This window comes from Ctenopharyngodon idella, chromosome 16, assembly GCF_019924925.1.
Source record: "Ctenopharyngodon idella isolate HZGC_01 chromosome 16, HZGC01, whole genome shotgun sequence".
Taxonomy (NCBI): Eukaryota; Metazoa; Chordata; class Actinopteri; order Cypriniformes; family Xenocyprididae; genus Ctenopharyngodon; species Ctenopharyngodon idella.
Genome location: NC_067235.1, coordinates 33,569,671 through 33,589,796, shown reverse-complemented (window position 1 = coordinate 33,589,796; position 20,126 = coordinate 33,569,671). Strand labels below are relative to the sequence as shown.

Here is a 20,126-nt window from a genome sequence, read left to right as displayed (position 1 = left end):
ATAATAGTTCACTTTCCACAATTTTCAACAAAGTTACTACTACTACTACTACTAATAATAATTATAATAATTTATACAACAGTTCGTTGTGTCTACCAGTCTACCAGTATCACCACGGGAACCATTTCACCGTTTGAATCACTCCACTGTCAGCATTCTCACAGCGAGTGTCATGGCGGACGAGCAAACCCACCATATTTTTATAGATGCTACTGTTATTTTGTAACGGAATGTAGTTTTAAGAGTTTTTTATAGGTGAGAATATAGTTGTTTAGACCTCAGATATGCGATTTATTTGTAAACATAGCGCCTATTTGAAAATTTGTTGAGATGCTTTCGGAGATGAGAGCTCCAGGCCGTCAGCGGCCGTTCAGCGCTCATGTACCCGCAGAGAACAGCTTCATCTCGGCCAGTCCTTCGGAAATTTGCCGCTGGCTCTTATGTAGATAGTGTTTAAACATGAGGTATAATTCATTTTGGGTATATCAAACGGGCAATCTTTGGTCTTATTAATATATTACTTGTTCCAGAGCTAATAGATTTGGCTTAATGGCTAGATTAAGTTTCATAACTTTATATTTACATTGAAATTAAATCTTGTACTCGCTGCTTTTGTACGTTTGACTGAACTGTTTGCTTCTTATTTTACTTCTTATACTGTTATAATGGCTACTGTTGTTAATTTAAATATTATTGTTCAATAAATAATATTTTATATAAATAACATGCCGTATTTTTTGGTATTGAGAGAGTCCGTTAGTGATTTTGACTTCAGTGAAAGTTACATTAATATGCCATTAGATGGCGGCAAAGACTGTTTTTATGAGTGAGTCATTCAGTCGCAAAGACTTTTATATTGAAATGGACTGAAACAAGGAAACAAGGATGTTGTTTTTACTTTAAACAACAACTTACGAGACGCAACTGATAACTGCATTGACTAGCGCTGTCATGGGAAATCCTCTTAAATGTTAAAAGGACAAAGATATCGCTTTCCTCAGCGGACATTCAAACTGATTTTGTGATTATGAATTTAAGATTGACCTGAATAATATCAGCTAGGTGCAGGTAATACACTCGCTCTCTCATAATACTCTACATATTACAATGATGTAGAGAAGTGACTCAGCGTTCCTTCGTTACTAGTTCTAAAGTGAACTTTTAAAATTAGTAATGGAGGCTTGGGCTCAACTGTTAAACTGTCAACTTGAATCTGTGGCGGAAGGAAGTAGTTCCTCACAAAAGAGGGGATTTAAAGACATTCCATTGTTGTTCTTGTTTATTTACACACTCGTGCCATCGAACTGTTGTATAAACGCAATATCACACTTGTAGCCATGTGTTATAGCTGTATATCAGCACAGCTGTGATTACCTATGGCCGAATCACAGCCGTGCTGATATAGAGTGATATCGCACGGATATATATATATAAAGTATAAATGAAAAATATCAAAATACATATCACTATCCATTTCTGCTTTTTAGGGTTAAATACAAAAATAAACATTTTTTTACTAAGCTGATCCCAAATTATAATAATTAGAGGCAACTGAATTCTCAAACACATCCAGACCTGTATGACCTGTTGCCTGTATTTATTGCGAGGTCCAAAATAATTGGAATGCTAAAGATTACAGATAAGCCCCAAGCCAAGAAATTCACTAAGAATGCAGTAAAATCAAGGTGGAATATAACAAATAACTCTAAAGTATGTAGTCAAATGCATACATATTCTCTTCCCACACATTATTCACTTCGCAGCCCTGACAAATGGCTGTTATTTAATGGGAGAAAAAAGAAAACCTTGAATTAAACACATTAAATCGCCACTCCAAAAGAGCAGACTATCTCCAGCGCTGCTATGCTCTCTGAAGCCGCCCTATTAGTGTCTGAGCCTCTGCTATTCATTACATGCGGCAAATAAACTCTAGATAATGCAGCTTTCAGCCGCCCCCACAATTCATCTCTCTGACATCTCCACACATTAATATTCATTACCGAGTGGCATTTTGACAAACAAACGCCCAGCTCACCGCAAACGCTGAGAATGGGAGCGAAGCGGTCGGGTGTTATGCTGCGTTCTGTATGATGTGCCGTGATTTATCGGGAGGTTTCTGGCCCTGCGTGATCATGTACTCAACTGGGTCACGGTGCCCTTCTTTATTCGCAAGCCTTATTAATGCAAACAATACACCGGCTCGATTAGTTTTCTGATAACGGCAGAGGTAGGTCACCGATCCGTGCGTTTCCATTCCAGAGATCCAAAGGAGGGAATTGACTAAAATGAATTGCACCCGATGATAGCGCTATTTATTTGCACGTGGTGCATGTGTTGTTTTAGCACCCGGGTTCACTAAAGGATTTATGCAAATCAGGTAATGATGCAAACGTACACACAAAACCTGTGCTGAATACAATGGGAATGGTGCAAATCCCAATGGTGCAAGGGATGGTTCTGAGTACTAAAGAGTGGAAGATGCAGCACATGATCATATAACCTAATGTACTTTACTGTGATTGCACAGAATAACTCCACAATAGTGCTGGGTTTTATGATTAAACCGCAATCAGTAATGAGACTCGTTGGAAAGGCATGTTATGTTTCATGTATAAAATGTTGAGAATAAAGTTGTTGTTTTGAGAAAAAACTTGTTAAATTGAGAAAAAAAGTCTAAATAAAACGTTGAGAATAAACTTATTAAATTGAGAATAAAGTCATTAAATTTTGGAAAAAAAAGTCTAAATAAAATGTTGAGAATAAACATTAAATTTCAAGAATAAAGTCGTTAAATTTCGAGAAAAAAAGTCTAAATAAAATGTGGAAATAAATTCATTAAATTTCGAGAATAAAGTCGTTGTGTTTTGAGAAAAAAATCATTAAATTTCGAGAAAAAAGTCTAAATAAAATGTTGAGAATAAACTCATTAAATTCCGAGAATATTCGTTGTGTTTTGAGAAAAAAGTCATTAAATTTAGAGGAAAAAAAGGTGAAATAAAGTGTTGAGAATAAACAGAAGGGGCCCTATTTTAACGATCTAAGCGCATGGTCTAAAGCGCACGGCGCAAGTGCACTTAGGGCGTGTCCGAATCCACTTTTGCTAGTTTAACAACGGGAAAAATGGTCAGCGCGCCTGGCGCATGATCTAACTGGGTTGTCCCCTATTCTCTTAATGAGTAATGGGTGTGTTTTGGGCGTAACGTGAAATAAACCACTCAGAGTCTCATTTCCTATTCCCTTTAAAAGCCAGCTGCACTCGCGCCATGGCGGATTCGCTATTTACAAGGCGGAATTTGCAAGCGGAAAAACTGAACGCATCTATAGTGAGGAAACGGATCTGCTCGTGCGCAAGGTTAAAGCGCGCAAGCAGACCATCTACGGGAAAAGCCAGTTTCCACCAAAACATTTCTATCCTTATGCACACAATAATAATCTTTTACATTGTAATCCTTTTATTTTTAATATTTGGCAAGTTTGTGTGCTGCTGCGCGTCACTGTGTGTATAATAAGCAGAGTGAACGCGCGTTGTGCACCCGCATATAAGCGCATATTACTAACGCGCTCTTTAAATAACAAAACAAATTTTGCGCCATTGACTTTAGAGCAGGTTTCAGTTGGTCGATGGTGCAGTCTATTTCAGTTGCCTCAAAATAGCAACACGCCAACAATGCACCTGATCACACCTCGTTTTCAGACCAGCACGCCCATGGACACACAAAAGGGCACAAGAGCATTTGCTATTTAAACAATGTTGCACAGGACGTGAAAATGACAACTGCGTTGTGCTGAAACTAGCAAAAACACTTGCGTTGAGCCTGGCGCCGCATTGCGCTGGGTGTATGATAGGGCCCTAAATTTCGAGAATAAAGTTATAATAGTGTTATGAGAAAAAAGAGAAAAAAATGCAATGACTTTATTCTCAAAATTTAATGAGTTTATTCTCAACATTTTATTTCAACTTTTTTCTCCAAATTTAATGTTTTTTTTTCTCAAAAAAATAACTTTATTCTCTAAATTTAATTATTTTATTTTCAACATTGTATTTCGACATTTCTCTACAGAAGAGGATTAGGGCCAAGCAATGACAAAAAAATAAATCCATTGAGATTAAAGTCATTATAATGCGAGATTAAACTCATTAAATTTTGAGAAAAAAGTTGAAATAAAATGTTGAGAATAAACATTACATTTTGAGAATAAAGTCGTTATGTTTAGAGAAAAAAACGAATTAAATTTTGAGAAAAAAAGTTGAAATAAAATGAACTTTATTCTCAAAATTTAATGATTTTATTCTCAACGTTGTATTTTGACATTTTTCTTCTCGAAATTTTAAAGTTTAATCTCACATTATAATGACTTTGTTCTCTTTATTATTATTGCTTGGCCCTAATCCTCTTCTGTAATTAAACAACAAAAAATGTGAGTCTTTAATAAAGAACAGGATGTGTTGTAAAAGAATTGCTGCCAAAATTTGTTGCAGAAAAAAAATGCATTTATTTGCATTTTTTTCTTTTGCAATTAATGCAGTTTTGTTTCTGCAGTATTTTTTCTACTGACAAACTGCATGCAAAACTGTGGCAACTGTTTAGTGAATTCACCCCAAAGTGTTGACAAGAACAACTGCTGGCAACAGAAACATGCTGTTATGAACTGCACAACTGCTGCATCTTTTGTGTGTATGTGTTTGGTGTTGCATCTACAAGTCTAATCAAACGGCATTTCCTCCGGCTCATAGAGACGAGGCACTGCTTTATAAGACAATAACGGCTTGTGGTGGAGAGCCTCTCTGACTTCAGGCTACACTTTTGCCTTAAAGAGCCACAAATTAGATTACACCAGGTGTTTGAGCACAAATAGACTTTTTTATTGGGCGAGCTTGACTGCCGGGCCTAAACAAGCAGAACAAAAAAAGTGGAGTAAATTATTGGTTCCAGAACAGGTTCCAGACATGTGTTGAGTGCACCTAATTCCACAATGTGCTTACATACACAATTTTGTGGCATGAGACTCCAGCAGACTGATCCAGCTGTAATCCTGCAGAGAATATAGCCAACCCCTGGATTGCTAACAAACACACACTGGAGGATGCTGTTTGGTTTGGATCATCTCAAACAGCAGTAAGAGTCCTATTGAACCACGAGAGCGATATATAACCTCGCTGCACTGGGGAAGAATATCAAGAACAGGAAAGGTCAATGAAAACCAGAACCTCATGCTATTTTCCACTGATGCACATGAATATGAAGTACTGTACTGGTGCAACATCAACAAAATTACTGCAAGACGCCTAGGATAGAAATTATGGCCATTGAAACGATTCTTGGAACATATTTCTTATTTCCAGTTCAGAGAGAGATCTTTGTGACAGAAATAGAAGAGGAGGTCAACTCTTGTCCAGGGAAATCTGATGAATGTTTCCTCTCTAGCACAAAACAGCAATAAATAGCAGAACTCAAACAGATTCTTAGATTTTTCTGAGTGGTCTTTGCTCGTGCAAAACTAGCTGCTATGATGCTGGGAGGTTTCTTATTGGCCCAGGTTGAATTAACCCTCAAGTGTTTGATATTCTGGGTCCAGATGCAAGAAACCCCTTAAGATAAGAAAATGATAGAAGGTATACTGTAAGAATGCTGTAAGAATACTGTAAGAAGGTATACAGATGTAACAAAACCCAGTGTTTGGGTAGTTTTTATGTTACCCCGCTCCTGGGTCAGATGTAACAAAACCCAGTGTTTGCGTAGTTTTTGTGTTACCCAGATCCTGGGTCAGACCTGATAACCCAGTGTTTGGGTAGTTTTTGTGTTACCCTGCTCCTGGGTCAGATGTAACAAAACCTAGTGTTTGGGTAGTTTCTGTGTTACCCCGCTCCTGGGTCAGATGTAACAAAACCTAGTGTTTGGGTAGTTTTGTGTTACCCAGCTCCTGGGTCAGACGTAACAACCCAGTGTTTGGGTAGTTTTTTTGTTACCTCGCTCCTGGGTCAGACGTAACAACCCAGTGTTTGGGTAGTTTTTGTGTTACCCAGATCCTGGGTCAGACGTAACAACCCAGTGTTTGGGTAGTTTCTGTGTTACCCCGCTCCTGGGTCAGATGTAACAAAACCTAGTGTTTGGGTAGTTTTTGTGTTACCCAGATCCTGGGTCAGACCTGATAACCCAGTGTTTGGGTAATTTTTGTGTTACCCAGCTCCTGGGTCAGATGTAACAAAACCCAGTGTTTGGGTACTTTCTGTGTTACCCCGCTCCTGGGTCAGATGTAACAAAACCTAGTGTTTGGGTAGTTTTGTGTTACCCAGCTCCTGGGTCAGACGTAACAACCCAGTGTTTGGGTAGTTTTTGTGTTACCCAGATCCTGGGTCAGACCTGATAACCCAGTGTTTGGGTCATTTTTGTGTTACCCAGCTCCTGGGTCAGATGTAACAAACCCCAGTGTTTGGGTAGTTTTTATGTTACCCCGCTCCTGGGTCAGACGTAACAACCCAGTGTTTGGGTAGTTTCTGTGTTACCCAGCTCCTGGGTCAGATGTAACAAAACCTAGTGTTTGGGTAGTTTTTGTGTTACCCAGATCCTGGGTCAGACCTGATAACCCAGTGTTTGGGTCATTTTTGTGTTACCCAGCTCCTGGGTCAGATGTAACAAACCCCAGTGTTTGGGTAGTTTTTATGTTACCCCGCTCCTGGGTCAGACGTAACAACCCAGTGTTTGGGTAGTTTCTGTGTTACCCAGCTCCTGGGTCAGATGTAACAAAACCCAGTGTTTGGGTACTTTCTGTGTTACCCCGCTCCTGGGTCAGATGTAACAAAACCTAGTGTTTGGGTAGTTTTGTGTTACCCAGCTCCTGGGTCAGACGTAACAACCCAGTGTTTGGGTAGTTTTTGTGTTACCCAGATCCTGGGTCAGACCTGATAACCCAGTGTTTGGGTCATTTTTGTGTTACCCAGCTCCTGGGTCAGATGTAACAAACCCCAGTGTTTGGGTAGTTTTTATGTTACCCCACTCCTGGGTCAGATGTAACAAAACCCAGTGTTTGGGTAGTTTTTGTGTTACCCCGCTCCTGGGTCAGACGTAACAACCCAGTGTTTGGGTAGTTTCTGTGTTACCCAGCTCCTGGGTCAGATGTAACAAAACCTAGTGTTTGGGTAGTTTTGTGTTACCCAGCTCCTGGGTCAGACGTAACAACCCAGTGTTTGGGTAGTTTTTGTGTTACCTCGCTCCTGGGTCAGATGTAACAACCCAGTGTTTGGGTAGTTTTTGTGTTACCCCGCTCCTGGGTCAGATGTAACAAAACCCAGTGTTTGGGTAGTTTTTGTGTTACCCCGCTCCTGGGTCAGATGTAACAAAACCCAGTGTTTGGGTAGTTTTTGTGTTACCCAGATCCTGGGTCAGACCTGATAACCCAGTGTTTGGGTAGTTTTTGTGTTACCCCGCTCCTGGGTCAGATGTAACAAACCCCAGTGTTTGGGTAGTTTTTGTGTTACCCAGATCCTGGGTCAGACCTGATAACCCAGTGTTTGGGTAGTTTTTGTGCTACCCCGCTCCTGGGTCAGATGTAACAAAACCTAGTGTTTGGGTAGTTTTGTGTTACCCAGATCCTGGGTCAGACCTGATAACCCAGTGTTTGGGTAGTTTTTGTGTTACCCCGCTCCTGGGTCAGATGTAACAAAACCTAGTGTTTGGGTAGTTTTTGTGTTACCCAGATCCTGGGTCAGATGTAATAACCCAAATTGGGTTGTTTTTAACCCAGTGTTTTTTAGAGTGTACTAGAGATAATAATAAATAGTAGAATATTAATAATAAAAAAACAGTAATAATCAAAAGGTAAAAATAAAAACATTATTTTATAAAACATATTAATAAATGTTAATTTCCAACCTATTAGCAATAGAGTAATTTTTAAACAATAGTTAAGTTAAATAAAACTACCCAGCACGTTGGTCAAACATTTTACCCAACCGCTGGGTCAAAACAACCCAATCGCTGGGTTTGTCCATATTTAACCTAACTTGGGTTATTTTTAACCCAGCATTTTTTTAAGAGTGCAGTTGTTTCTTGCAACCGACTGCTGGTCTTCAGATATGACTCAATGTAAAGATATGGTCACATTATTATTAAGTCACTTACATTTTAGATGTAATATTTACCGTTTTTGTTCTATTTCAGCAGTGAAAAAAGTTTGAAACAAAGATAACAGCAGAACCATAGCACATCTCACAGCAACAACTACTGAATGATTCAGTGTTTTGAACGAATCAGTTGAGTCAAAGATTCAATTACCCATTCATAAACAACTGCCTCATTCTTGAATGAATCAGCCATTTGAATGAATCGTTTGAATGAATGACTCAATGACTCACTAATCACTTGCCGCCACCTACTGGCGGTTTGGTTTCATGTTTAAAAGTATGATTTTTTTCCCCCAACATTTCTTAGTCATCATCTACAAATCTTTTAAAAAGCAAAAGCTCACTTCGAAAAGAAACTATGCACTTTGCTTCAAGCCACATGATTTAAGTCATCATTTATGTTTGTCGCAAACAGTCTAATATTTAGAGTTAGGGGTTTATTCAAGCAAGGATAAGCAGAAATAACAGCAATGCTTTCAAACATGAGATAATGTCTCTTCTCTTACCTTTTCTGTCAGTGTTTCCGGCCGCCGTCGGGGGAGAGAGGCCCTTCGGAGGCTCCTTGTTGGTATTTTCCCTGGTGACCAGGGAGCTCTTGTGTTTGAGGCATTTCGGCGCGTCCAAGGATTTCAGCTTCTTGGCGTGTTTGGTGCCTTTGTAGTGGGCCAATGCCTGGCTCTAGGAAACACAAAACAGGCCAACCCGTGGAGAGGGCCAGCCCGGACCAGGTGTTAGCAACATCAGACAGGGGCAGAGGAGCTCTGAGCCATGAGCAAACAAGCTGCTGGAACCAGCTCTGCAATGTGGCACGCTCACATTTTGTCGACATCAAACCACCGAGCAGCACCCATCTGTGAGGGTGAACGTGACATGACGGCCATCTTCAACGCAGCCCAGTGAAATGGAGCTCTCAGTATGTGAAAGCCAACACAATTTGTGAATCTTATAGAGGTAAAGCACAGAGACGCTGTACAATACGTGTCGACTCTCTGGATCTGCTCCAAAACCTAATGAGCTGCCGACTTATGCAGCATTTTTAGGCACAACTGGCGTGCTGTACAATGAAATGGAAAAAAGTCAAACGGAAAAACTGATAATTTGGAGAAGGAAATTTAAAATGTATGCTAGTTAATAGACATGGGAACCTGTTATATTTTGATTTAAGATTCACAAACATAATTTGAGAATAGCTTGTGAGTGGGGTTGGTTGGATCAATGCAAAATTTTTAAATGATAATTATATGTATTATACATAATAATAATTACATTTTGTATGTGTGTGTGTGTGTGTGTATGTGTGTATATATACATACATATATATATATATATATATATATATATAGACACACACACACCTACACACACATTATTATGTGGTTTTTATAATCAATTAACACTGCTTTCATCATTTTTTACAAGATGGACAAAATTTGTCACCAAAAAAGTCATTCGGTTTAACCAAAATTTCGGTTTTACCGAATGACACTTTTGGTTATACCAAATGACGATATTTTCAAACAATGCTAACAGGCTGATATCTAGCTAGCTAGCAAAAGGACAATCAAACATTTTATATTTATTACAAGTTTAAAATATTACAACATTTTCCATGTTTTATAGTGGTTGCACCGAATGACCTGATGTTTGTGTAAAGTGAAAACATGAATTTTTCAAATAGTTAAGGGAGAGTTAGTTATTTTGCTTCATGACCATGTGATCCTTTGCAGGTGTCTGAATGATGTCACATCCTGTCACATGATACTGACCACATGACTTGATCCAAAATGGTCCCTTTATATTGGTTACTCCGAATGACATCAATGAAATTAATTTCTCCGGACATTCTTTCTCACAACAAAGCAACGACTTCTACACATAATTTTAATACCATTTTGCACTATGTTGATATATGATGTTATAAAATCATGCCAGAATAAAAAATATATACATTTATTACATTTTAAGATATTTTAATCACAAATGAAATGGCTGTATTGGTCTTTGGACGGTTAAACCGAATGACATTTTGACAAAATCTTTAAAATACTGTACCTTTTTATGTTATATATTTTATATATATATATATAGTTTAAAATACTTTGAGTATCATATACCTTGAGTTCTTTGCAGTTTTTCATTAATTAAATAATTTTGACAATTATTTATTTATTCATAATTATATAAATCATAATATGTGTGTGTATACAAATATTTAAAAAAATATATGTAAAGTATTGTTAATTTGATTTTTTCATATTTACATATTTTTTTTAATTTACTTATTTGTTCATCACAAAAACAAATGACACTAAACCAAAGCAAAAATTAAATAGTTAAATTAAATTGATAATTATAATAATTACATAATTGTATTTATACTGATAATTAAATTATATTGATGATATATTGGTTAATATAGCTGTATTAAATATATAACAAGTATATTTTACCATATAAAACAATTTTTTTAAAACTTCAACAAAGAGTACAAACATAACATTTAATAACATAACAATTAATTAAGTTTTTTAAAAAACGTTACAATAAATGTATGTTTTTTACACAAGGCATTGATTTGTAATTGTCATTACACCTTTAGAGCAATTCAAGTAGCAACTTCTAAAGCTTTACGTCTGTTCAATGTTGCAACAATAATATAATGTATTCAATAAACCTATTAATAAATATTGATCTAGCACACTTTAATTGCACCAGTCAAATAGCACAGACTTCTGTGAATAAGATGCAATCTATAATGAGCTTAATTTACATATAAAGGAGACGCGTTTGTGTCGGAAAGAATGACAATGACTTCAATTAATCATTCAAAGCGTTAATTCAGCGCCTGGTTAAACTGGAATGATCAACTAATCAGCATATCATTTAATTAATTCGACTATAATTTTCAGTTGATTGACAGACCTACTTCTGATTCATGCATTTCTAAGTTATATATAATTAAATAATTGACTATTTTCAATATGAATGCATCTTATGCTTATTTACTCATTACATTATCAGCTCAGCAGCATGTTATCGCCAAACCAATCAACTGGGAGTCAAATCTCCTGTTTGAGGAGTGATACTGTTATTTAGTCAGGATGTTACCTTAGAAGGCAGCTCCCTATGTAGGCAGCAGACAGCAAGGCACTCACTAGGTTTCTCTCTGAGTAATGGTGTGGAATAAAGAGTGTGACAGCAGAGAGGAATGGCCTCTCCAGCCGTACGTGTGTGAGGTTATTATCCTCTATGACACCGTCCCATACATAAAACTTCCAGCTCATCGAGGCTGACTTGGTGGGAAACAAATCTTTTAATATCCGCGGCCACAATGTAGGTAGCGTCAAACGCTCTGTGGCATTTGCTTTCACCTTCAAACGAGATTTATTATGGCTCAGTTGGACCGGGCCATACGCAACGTCTTTCAATTGCCCTTGTTTACCGCGGCGCTAACTCCTGGACGCCTGACTGACATTGCTAGCAGCGGGAGGACAATACCAAGAGACGGACAAACACTTCTCTGAATAAATAAGGCAGTCGACGACCTCTCTGACGCAAAAACAAGACGGGAATGTGAGTAACAGAGACAGATGCTATAGGGTCCAGAACTACATTTGTGCCAGTAAGTTAGAAATAAATAAATAAATACATACAAATGTACAGTAAGCATAAAATATTATGAATATTTAAAAGTAAATAGTTATTAAAAAAAGCATGTAACAAACAGTAATGAAATTATTGCCATTAAGTTAGAAAGAAAAAAAGAATAATATTAAATAAAATGTCAAATAAAATAAAATAATTATAAAATATTATAGACTGTAAAAGTGAAATGTGAGTAATAAAGAGACACATGATAAAGTCCAACTTTTTGCCAATGGTAAGTTTAATAAATAAATAAATAAATAGTTGAAATAAATATAAATTATATTTATATTTAAAATACTGTAAATTATTCATGATTATAAAATAAATTATGACTGGTCATAAAACTGTATTTTGCATTATTGTTCAATGGCGAGTAAGTTAAAAAAAAAAAAAATTAATATATATATATATATATATATATATAAAATCACAATAATAATAAATAATCATATTTATTTTAATAATTACATTTAAAAAATATTATAAATTATGAATTATAAAACAATTAATAAATATTTTTATTACTGGCCATAAAACTGTATTTTGCATTACTGTTCATTGGGAAGTAAGTTAAAAAATAATAAAATAATAAATAAATAAATAAATAAAAATAAAAAACATAAAAAGAAATAAAAAAAAATCACAATAATCATTAATAATTATATTTAATTTAATAATTACATTTAAACATATTATAAATTGTGAATATATATATATATATATATTACTGGCCATAAAACTGTATTTTGCATTTCATTGGGGAGTAAGTTAAAAAATAATAAAATAATAAATAAATAAATAAATAAAAATAAAAAACATAAAAAAAATTTAAAAAAAATCACAATAATCATTAATAGTTATATTTATTTTAATAATTACATTTAAAATATTAATTTTGCATTATTGTTCATTGGGGAGTAAGTTAAAAAATAATAAAATAAAATAAATAAATAATAAAAAAACAAATATTAAAAACAAAATCACAATAATCATTAATAATTATATTTATTTTAATAATTTAATTTAAACATATTATAAATTAGGAATTATAAAACAATTAATAAATATTTATTACTGGCCATAAAACAGTATTTTGCTTTATTGTTCATTGGGGAGTAAGTTAAAAAAATAATAAAATAAAACAAATAAATATTAAAAAAAAAAAAAAAAATCACAATAGTCATTAATAATTATATAATAATTACATTTAAACATATTAAAATTAGGAATTATAAAACAATTAATAAATATTTATTACTTGCTATAAAACTGTATTTCGCATTTCCATCTCCCCTAGCATAACTGATGAACTAGTCTGTGTCTCTTAGTAAAACTTTATTAAGTTTATTCACATCTGGCGTGTGCTGAGCGTTCAGTTCAGCATCTTTCAAACAGAATAACTCATGCAATCGTTCCTCTCTTGAAGTGTACATTTACAACACCAGCTTGCTTGCCAGAGAGGTAATTTTGTAAAGACATTAAGGGCAGATATACCTTTATGAAAAGCAACAAGACGTCATGACGGATCAGACTTCTTTTGATATATTGCATTTGTACAAATAGCAGTGCGGGATATGGATCATAATCATATAGATTTATATCACATTTGAGTAGGATAGTGTTATGAAAACAGCTTTAACACCAAGATAAATGGGATGTTTCTCGACACTCCCAGCTATTCATTTCATCGGCCAATCACAGGGGAGAATGCAGTGACACAGATAAATGTCATGTGCAATCTGTGCCGCAATCAAGCATTCATTAAACGCACGACACGGAAGAGCTGCCAGCGTGATGGCCGAGAGCGGACGCCCGAGCGAGGAGGAAGTCGTCCTGCCCGTCGAGCCTTTAACTAAGACAGACACCTGCGACGAGACACCGTTAAATGACGCCATCAATCAATCACGGCCAAAGGAAATTAGAGCCACAGTCTGTGTTCGACAGGACACGAGCAAAAACACTCCAAGAACTAACTAGGTTTTCTCTCCCCCGCCATTATAAACTGTATTTATAATTCATATACTCCAAAGAATCCATAAGCAAATGTCTCATATTCATGTGAGTAACAAAGACACCGATTCTATGGTCCACAACTACATTTTTGCCAATTAATTAGAAATAAATAAACAAATTAATTAATTAAATCAATAAATAAATCACATAAAATGTTACAAAAATTATAAAATATTAAAAAGTGATATTATAAACGACAATTAATTGTAAACAAATAATAAAAAAATAATAAAAAAGACAGTGTTATAAATAAATAAATAAATAAAAATGTACCTGATTCACAACACTTTTATAATTTATAATATTTTATTATAAAATATTATAAATTATGAAAGTTTATAAAAATTAAATAATAAAATAAGTTTGCCAGTATGTCAGTTAAAATAAAAAATACAAATATAAAATATTATAAAATATAAAAATTATAAATTATAAATAATTATAATTAAAATAATAATAATAATAATAATAATAGAGTAACAGACACATGCTAAGGGGTTCAGCAAGTTAAAATAAAAAAAATATTAAATAATAAATAAATACAAATAAAATAAATATAAAAGGGTAACATTATATTAGATAATAAATATTTACAAATATTAAAAATTATAAATTAAAAATGTTCTAAATTAATATTATAATTTATAAATAAGTGTAAATAATAATAATAATAATAATAATAGCGTAACAGACACATGCTAATGTCCAGCAAGTAATTATATATATATATATATATATATATATATATATAAATTAGGAATTTTAAAACAATTAATAAATATTTATTACTGGCCATAAAACAGTATTTTGCATTATTGTTCATTGGGTAGTAAGTTAAAAAAAATAAAAAAAATAAAAATAAAATAAAATAAAATAAATAAAAAATAGAAAAACATTATTTAAAAAAAAAATAGGAATTATAAAACAATTAATAAATATTTTAATAAATTATTAATACTAAATAATAAATAAATACAAATAAAATAAATATAAAAGGTAACATTATACATAATAAATATTTACAAATATAAAATATTATAAATTATTATAATTATTATTATAAAAATGTTATAAATTAATATTATAAATTATAAATAAGTGTAAATATTATTATTATTATTAGTATTAATAAGAGTAACAGACACACACACACACACACAAATTATATATATATATATATATATATATATATATATATATATAATAAACACAAATAAAGTAAATATAAAAGGGCTGAATTATTATCCATAATAAATATTTACAAATTAAAAATATTATTATAAATTATAAATTGTAAAAAACATAATAATAGAGTAACAGACACATGCTAATGTCCAACAAGTTAGAAAAAAATAAAATAAATAATATTAAATAAATAAATACAAATAAAATAAATATAAAAAGGTAACATTATTATACATGATAAATATAAAATATGATAAATTATAAACAATTATAAAAAAACAAAAAAAAACACAAACACAAAAGGTGGGCATTAAACGTCTGCCACCGCGAGGGCCGAGCCTTTAAGTAAGACAGACACCTGCAATGAGACGCCATCAATCAGTCACGGCAAAAACAAATTAGAGCCACAGTCTGTGTTTGGCAGACGACGAGCAAAAGCACTTCAAGAACTAACTAGGTTTTCTCTCCCCCGCCATTATAAACTGTATTTATAATTCATACACCCAGAAGAATCCATAACCAAGTGTCTCATATTCAAATGGACCTGTGGCGATATATGAAAACCAAGTGTCATTTTCAAAAGTCTGGCTGGACTCTGTAACTCTCCAGAAGCCATTTAATTTTTGAAAATGTGCCGCATGAAGTCTTCCCGGGATCAGATTGGAGCTGATTGGAAGCTGGAACACAAACGACCAATGATAATGAGGTTTTGCTGTGCATGCGGCGTGATTTGAATGCATAATCTCTCCCAGACGCTCTCTGTGATTGGCTGCTGGAGAGCTACAGGAGGTGCGATTGGTCAACAGCAGCCCCGCCCCTTCATCCTGTCACACGGTCCTGACGGATGCCCATCACGAGCTGTGATTACTGTTTGATAGGCCTCGTCGTGTGGATATTACAGCTTAATATCTGACAGTGACGGAGTAAATGAACACCTAATAGAGAGGATATGGACAGTGCTGTTTTTAAATAATCATATTTGGATTAAACACCTCTGATGAACGCGCGGCACACAGGCAGACGCTCTCCTGAATTGAAAATGACGGATGGGTGGATGAAGGATGAAAAATAAAATTGTCCTCTTGGCCATTTCAAAGTCACCCTCAATGAATCTGAAGCGTCAGTGCATGATCTAGTCTTAATGTAATAGATGGATGGGTGGACGTATCATTTATGACAGATATATACGACAGGACTATTTTACTCATTTTACACACTGTGTATCAATACTTTAGATCCTTGTATGTACAGCAGGGCAGAGTAAAGATATTGAGTCCCTAAACAAATGACTCTTCTGAATCGATTCTTTATTAGAAATCTAAAACAAAAGCACAACCAGTCCAATTCATGAAACTAAAGATTCTTATAAACTCGTTCTTTACTGTGAATTTAAAAAAAACATACAGCAAAAAATGACTCTCACAAAACGTTTCTTTATAGTGAATCAAAAACAGTCAGCGCAATCAATGTGATCTGATTTAAAAACAAATGAATCTTATTAGCTGTTTTTAGTGAATCAAATGCATACAGCGTAACCAATGTAGACTGATTTACAACAAATGACTCTTATGAGCTCGTTCTTTTTAGTGAATCAAGCCCATACAGTGCAACCAGTGTTGTCTGATTCACAATAATTGACTCTTATGAGCTGGTTCTTTTTTTAGTGAATCAAATGCATACAGCGTAACCACTCTGATTCACAATAAATTACTCTTATGAGCTTGTTCTTTTTAGTGAATCAAGCACATACAGTGTGACCGTCTGATTCACAAACAAATTACTCTTATGAGCTTGTTCTTTTTAGTGATTCAAACACGTACAGCGCGACCAGTGTCTGATTCATGAACAAATGACTCTTATGAGCTCATTCTTTTTAGTGAATCAAGCCCATACAGCGCGACCAGTGTTTGACTCATGAACAAATGACTCTTATGAGCTTGTTCTTTTTAGTGAATCAAGCACATACAGTGTGACCGTCTGATTCACAAACAAATGACTCTTATGAGCTTGTTCTTTTTTTAGTTAATCAAATGCATACAGCGTAACCACTCTGATTCACAATAAATGACTCTTATGAGCTTGTTCTTTTTAGTGAATCAAGCACATACAGTGTGACCGTCTGATTCACAAACAAATGACTCTTATGAGCTTGTTCTTTTTTTAGTTAATCAAATGCATACAGCGTAACCACTCTGATTCACAATAAATGACTCTTATGAGCTTGTTCTTTTTAGTGAATCAAGCACATACAGTGTGACCGTCTGATTCACAAACAAATTACTCTTATGAGCTTGTTCTTTTTAGTGATTCAAACACGTACAGTGCGACCAGTGTCTGATTCATGAACAAATGACTCTTATGAGCTCGTTCTTTTTAGTGAATCAAGCCCATACAGCGCGACCAGTGTTTGATTCACAACAAATGACTCTTATGAACTTGTTCTTTTAAGTGAATCAAGCACATACAGTGCGACCATCTGATTCATGAACACATGACTCTTATGAGTTGGTTCTTTTTAGTTAATCAAATGCATACAGCATAACCAATGTAGTCTGATTCACAACAAATGACTCATATGAGCTTGTTGTTTTTAGTGAATCAAGCAATAAGAGTGCGACCAGTGTCTGATTCATGAACAAATGACTCTTATGAGCTGGTTCTTTTTTTAGTTAATCAAATGCATACAGCGTAACCACTCTGATTCACAATAAATGACTCTCATGAGCTTGTTCTTTTTAGTGAATCAAGCACATACAAGCACAACGTGTGACCGTATGATTCACAAACAAATGACTTTCATGAGCTCGTTCCTTTTAGTGAATCAAGCACATACATTGTGACCAGTGTAGTCTGATTTGCAATAAATGACTCTTATGATGTGGTTCTTTTTAGTGAATCAAAAACATACAGCATAACCAATGTAGTCTGATTCACAATAAATGACTCTTATGATGTGGTTCTTTTTAGTGAAACAGAAACATACAGTGTGACCAGTGTAGTCTGATTCACAACAAATGACTCTTATGAATTGGTTCTTTTTAGTGAATCGAATGCATACAGCGTAACCAGTGTAGTCTGATTCACAATAAATGATCCTTATGAGTGTGTAATTTTTAGTGAATCAAGCACATACAAGCACAACGTGTGACCGTCTGATTCACAAACAAATGACTCTCATGAGCTCGTTCCTTTTAGTGAATCAAAAACATACAGCGTAACCAATGTAGTCTGATTCACAATAAATGACTCTTATGAGCTCGTTCTTTTTAGTGAATCAAAAACATACAGTGCGACCAGTGTAGTCTGATTCACAACAAATGACTCTTATGAATTGGTTCTTTTTAGTGAATCGAATGCATACAGTGTAACCAATGTAGTCTGATTCACAATAAATGATCCTTATGAGTGTGTAATTTTTAGTGAATTTAAGCACATACAAGCACAACGTGTGACCGTATGATTCACAAACAAATGACTCTCATGAGCTCGTTCCTTTTAGTGAATCAAGCACATACATTGTGACCAGTGTAGTCTGATTCACAAACAAGTGACTCTTATGATGTGGTTCTTTTTAGTGAATCGAATGCATACAGCATAACCAATGTAGTCTGATTCACAATAAATGACTCTTATGATGTGGTTCTTTTTAGTGAATCAAAAACATACAGCATAACCAATGTAGTCTGATTCACAATAAATGACTCTTATGATGTGGTTCTTTTTAGTGAATCAAAAACATACAGTGCGACCAGTGTAGTCTGATTCACAACAAATGACTCTTATAAATTGGTTCTTTTTAGTGAATCGAATGCAAACAGTGTAACCAATGTAGTCTGATTCACAATATATGATTCTTATGAGCTTGTAATTTTTAGTGAATCAAGCACATACAATTATCGCATTATCTGGATAACTTCATTTGTACCGTTTCTACAGCAGCTTGAATCTCAGAGTCACGGTGAAGAAAACGGCCTCTTCCACTCACCTGCGAGTTAAACCTCAGCTGGCACACGCCGCACGAGACAGCTTTCCTTTTAGACGAGGCCGAAGCGCTGAACGTGTGACGTAAAACAGCTTTCTGAACCGGGTCCATCTGAGGAAGGGAGAGAGAACGGAAAACCAGTTTTATTAGCCTCATTCACCTCGGCGGCGAGCTGAATGTCAACTCTGTTACCCATCGGACGGCGTGATAAAAACATTGCCTTCAGCAGAAACACTACTTGTGCTTGTGGAGCGAACGCTGGAACACATTAAAGGCCAATGCAATTTCACACACACACGCTCCTCAATCAACGCGGCGGGAAAGAGGAGGAAAAACAAACTCCACCGAGGAATACTCAGAAAGGTCTGAAATTACAACAGTTCTGCATCTAAACAGATCAACCTTGGCTTCTTTACTTTCTCCAGGAAAAAAACTATTTCAATTCAACACTGGATTTGCACAAAAGATTAACATGACGGCACATGCTAGTGGATGAGTTGAATCAACTCCACAGCAACTACATAAATTTATCCACTAACCATTCAGAAACGTCTAAAAGTTGTAACTTCTTCCTGAGTCTCTCCATCAGTGTCGACTCCGGTTTGAACAATGTAAGGCTGAACACCGTTACTGACAATCCTCATTTTGGCTGCGTGAGATTCTCCAGCTTTGTTGTTGTTGAGCTGTTAAAGCTCCGCCCTCTTCTGGAAAGGGGGCCGGGAGCAGCAGCTCATTTGCATTTAAAGGGACACACACAAAAACGGCGTGTTTTTGCTCACACCCAAATAGGGGCAAATTTGACAAGCTGTTATTAAATGATCTGTGGGGTATTTTGAGCTGAAACTTCACAGACACATTCTGGAGACACCAGAGACTTATATTACATCTTGTAAAAGAGACATAATAGGTCCCCTTTAAGTAGACTAAAGTTAGTATTTCATGATAATGTTTAGTTAAACATGCACATTTAGAGTTTTGCTGTAAAAACAATAAAAATAGTATGTAAAAGTGTGATAAATATATATGAAATTATTATATTTTATTTAAGAATCGTTAAGGAATCAGAATAGAATAAATCCCATCCTTATTATCTTCCTGTTGTTCATTTGTTTTTATTTATCTTAGTACTTTAATTAAAAATAAATCATTAAATTGAAATTAAAAATAGTATTGCTT

At 34.7% G+C, this 20,126-nt stretch overlaps 1 protein-coding gene across 1 annotated transcript in view; it reads right to left on the bottom strand.

Annotated features, from left to right (window-relative positions):
• znf385d (zinc finger protein 385D) overlaps positions 1-20,126 on the bottom strand; it is a 204,093-nt gene that overhangs the window by 22,623 nt on the left and 161,344 nt on the right. Inside the window, 2 exon segments of the mRNA XM_051866216.1 lie at positions 8,629-8,800; positions 18,954-19,061. Of these exon segments, the coding sequence (XP_051722176.1) occupies positions 8,629-8,800; positions 18,954-19,061 (280 nt within the window).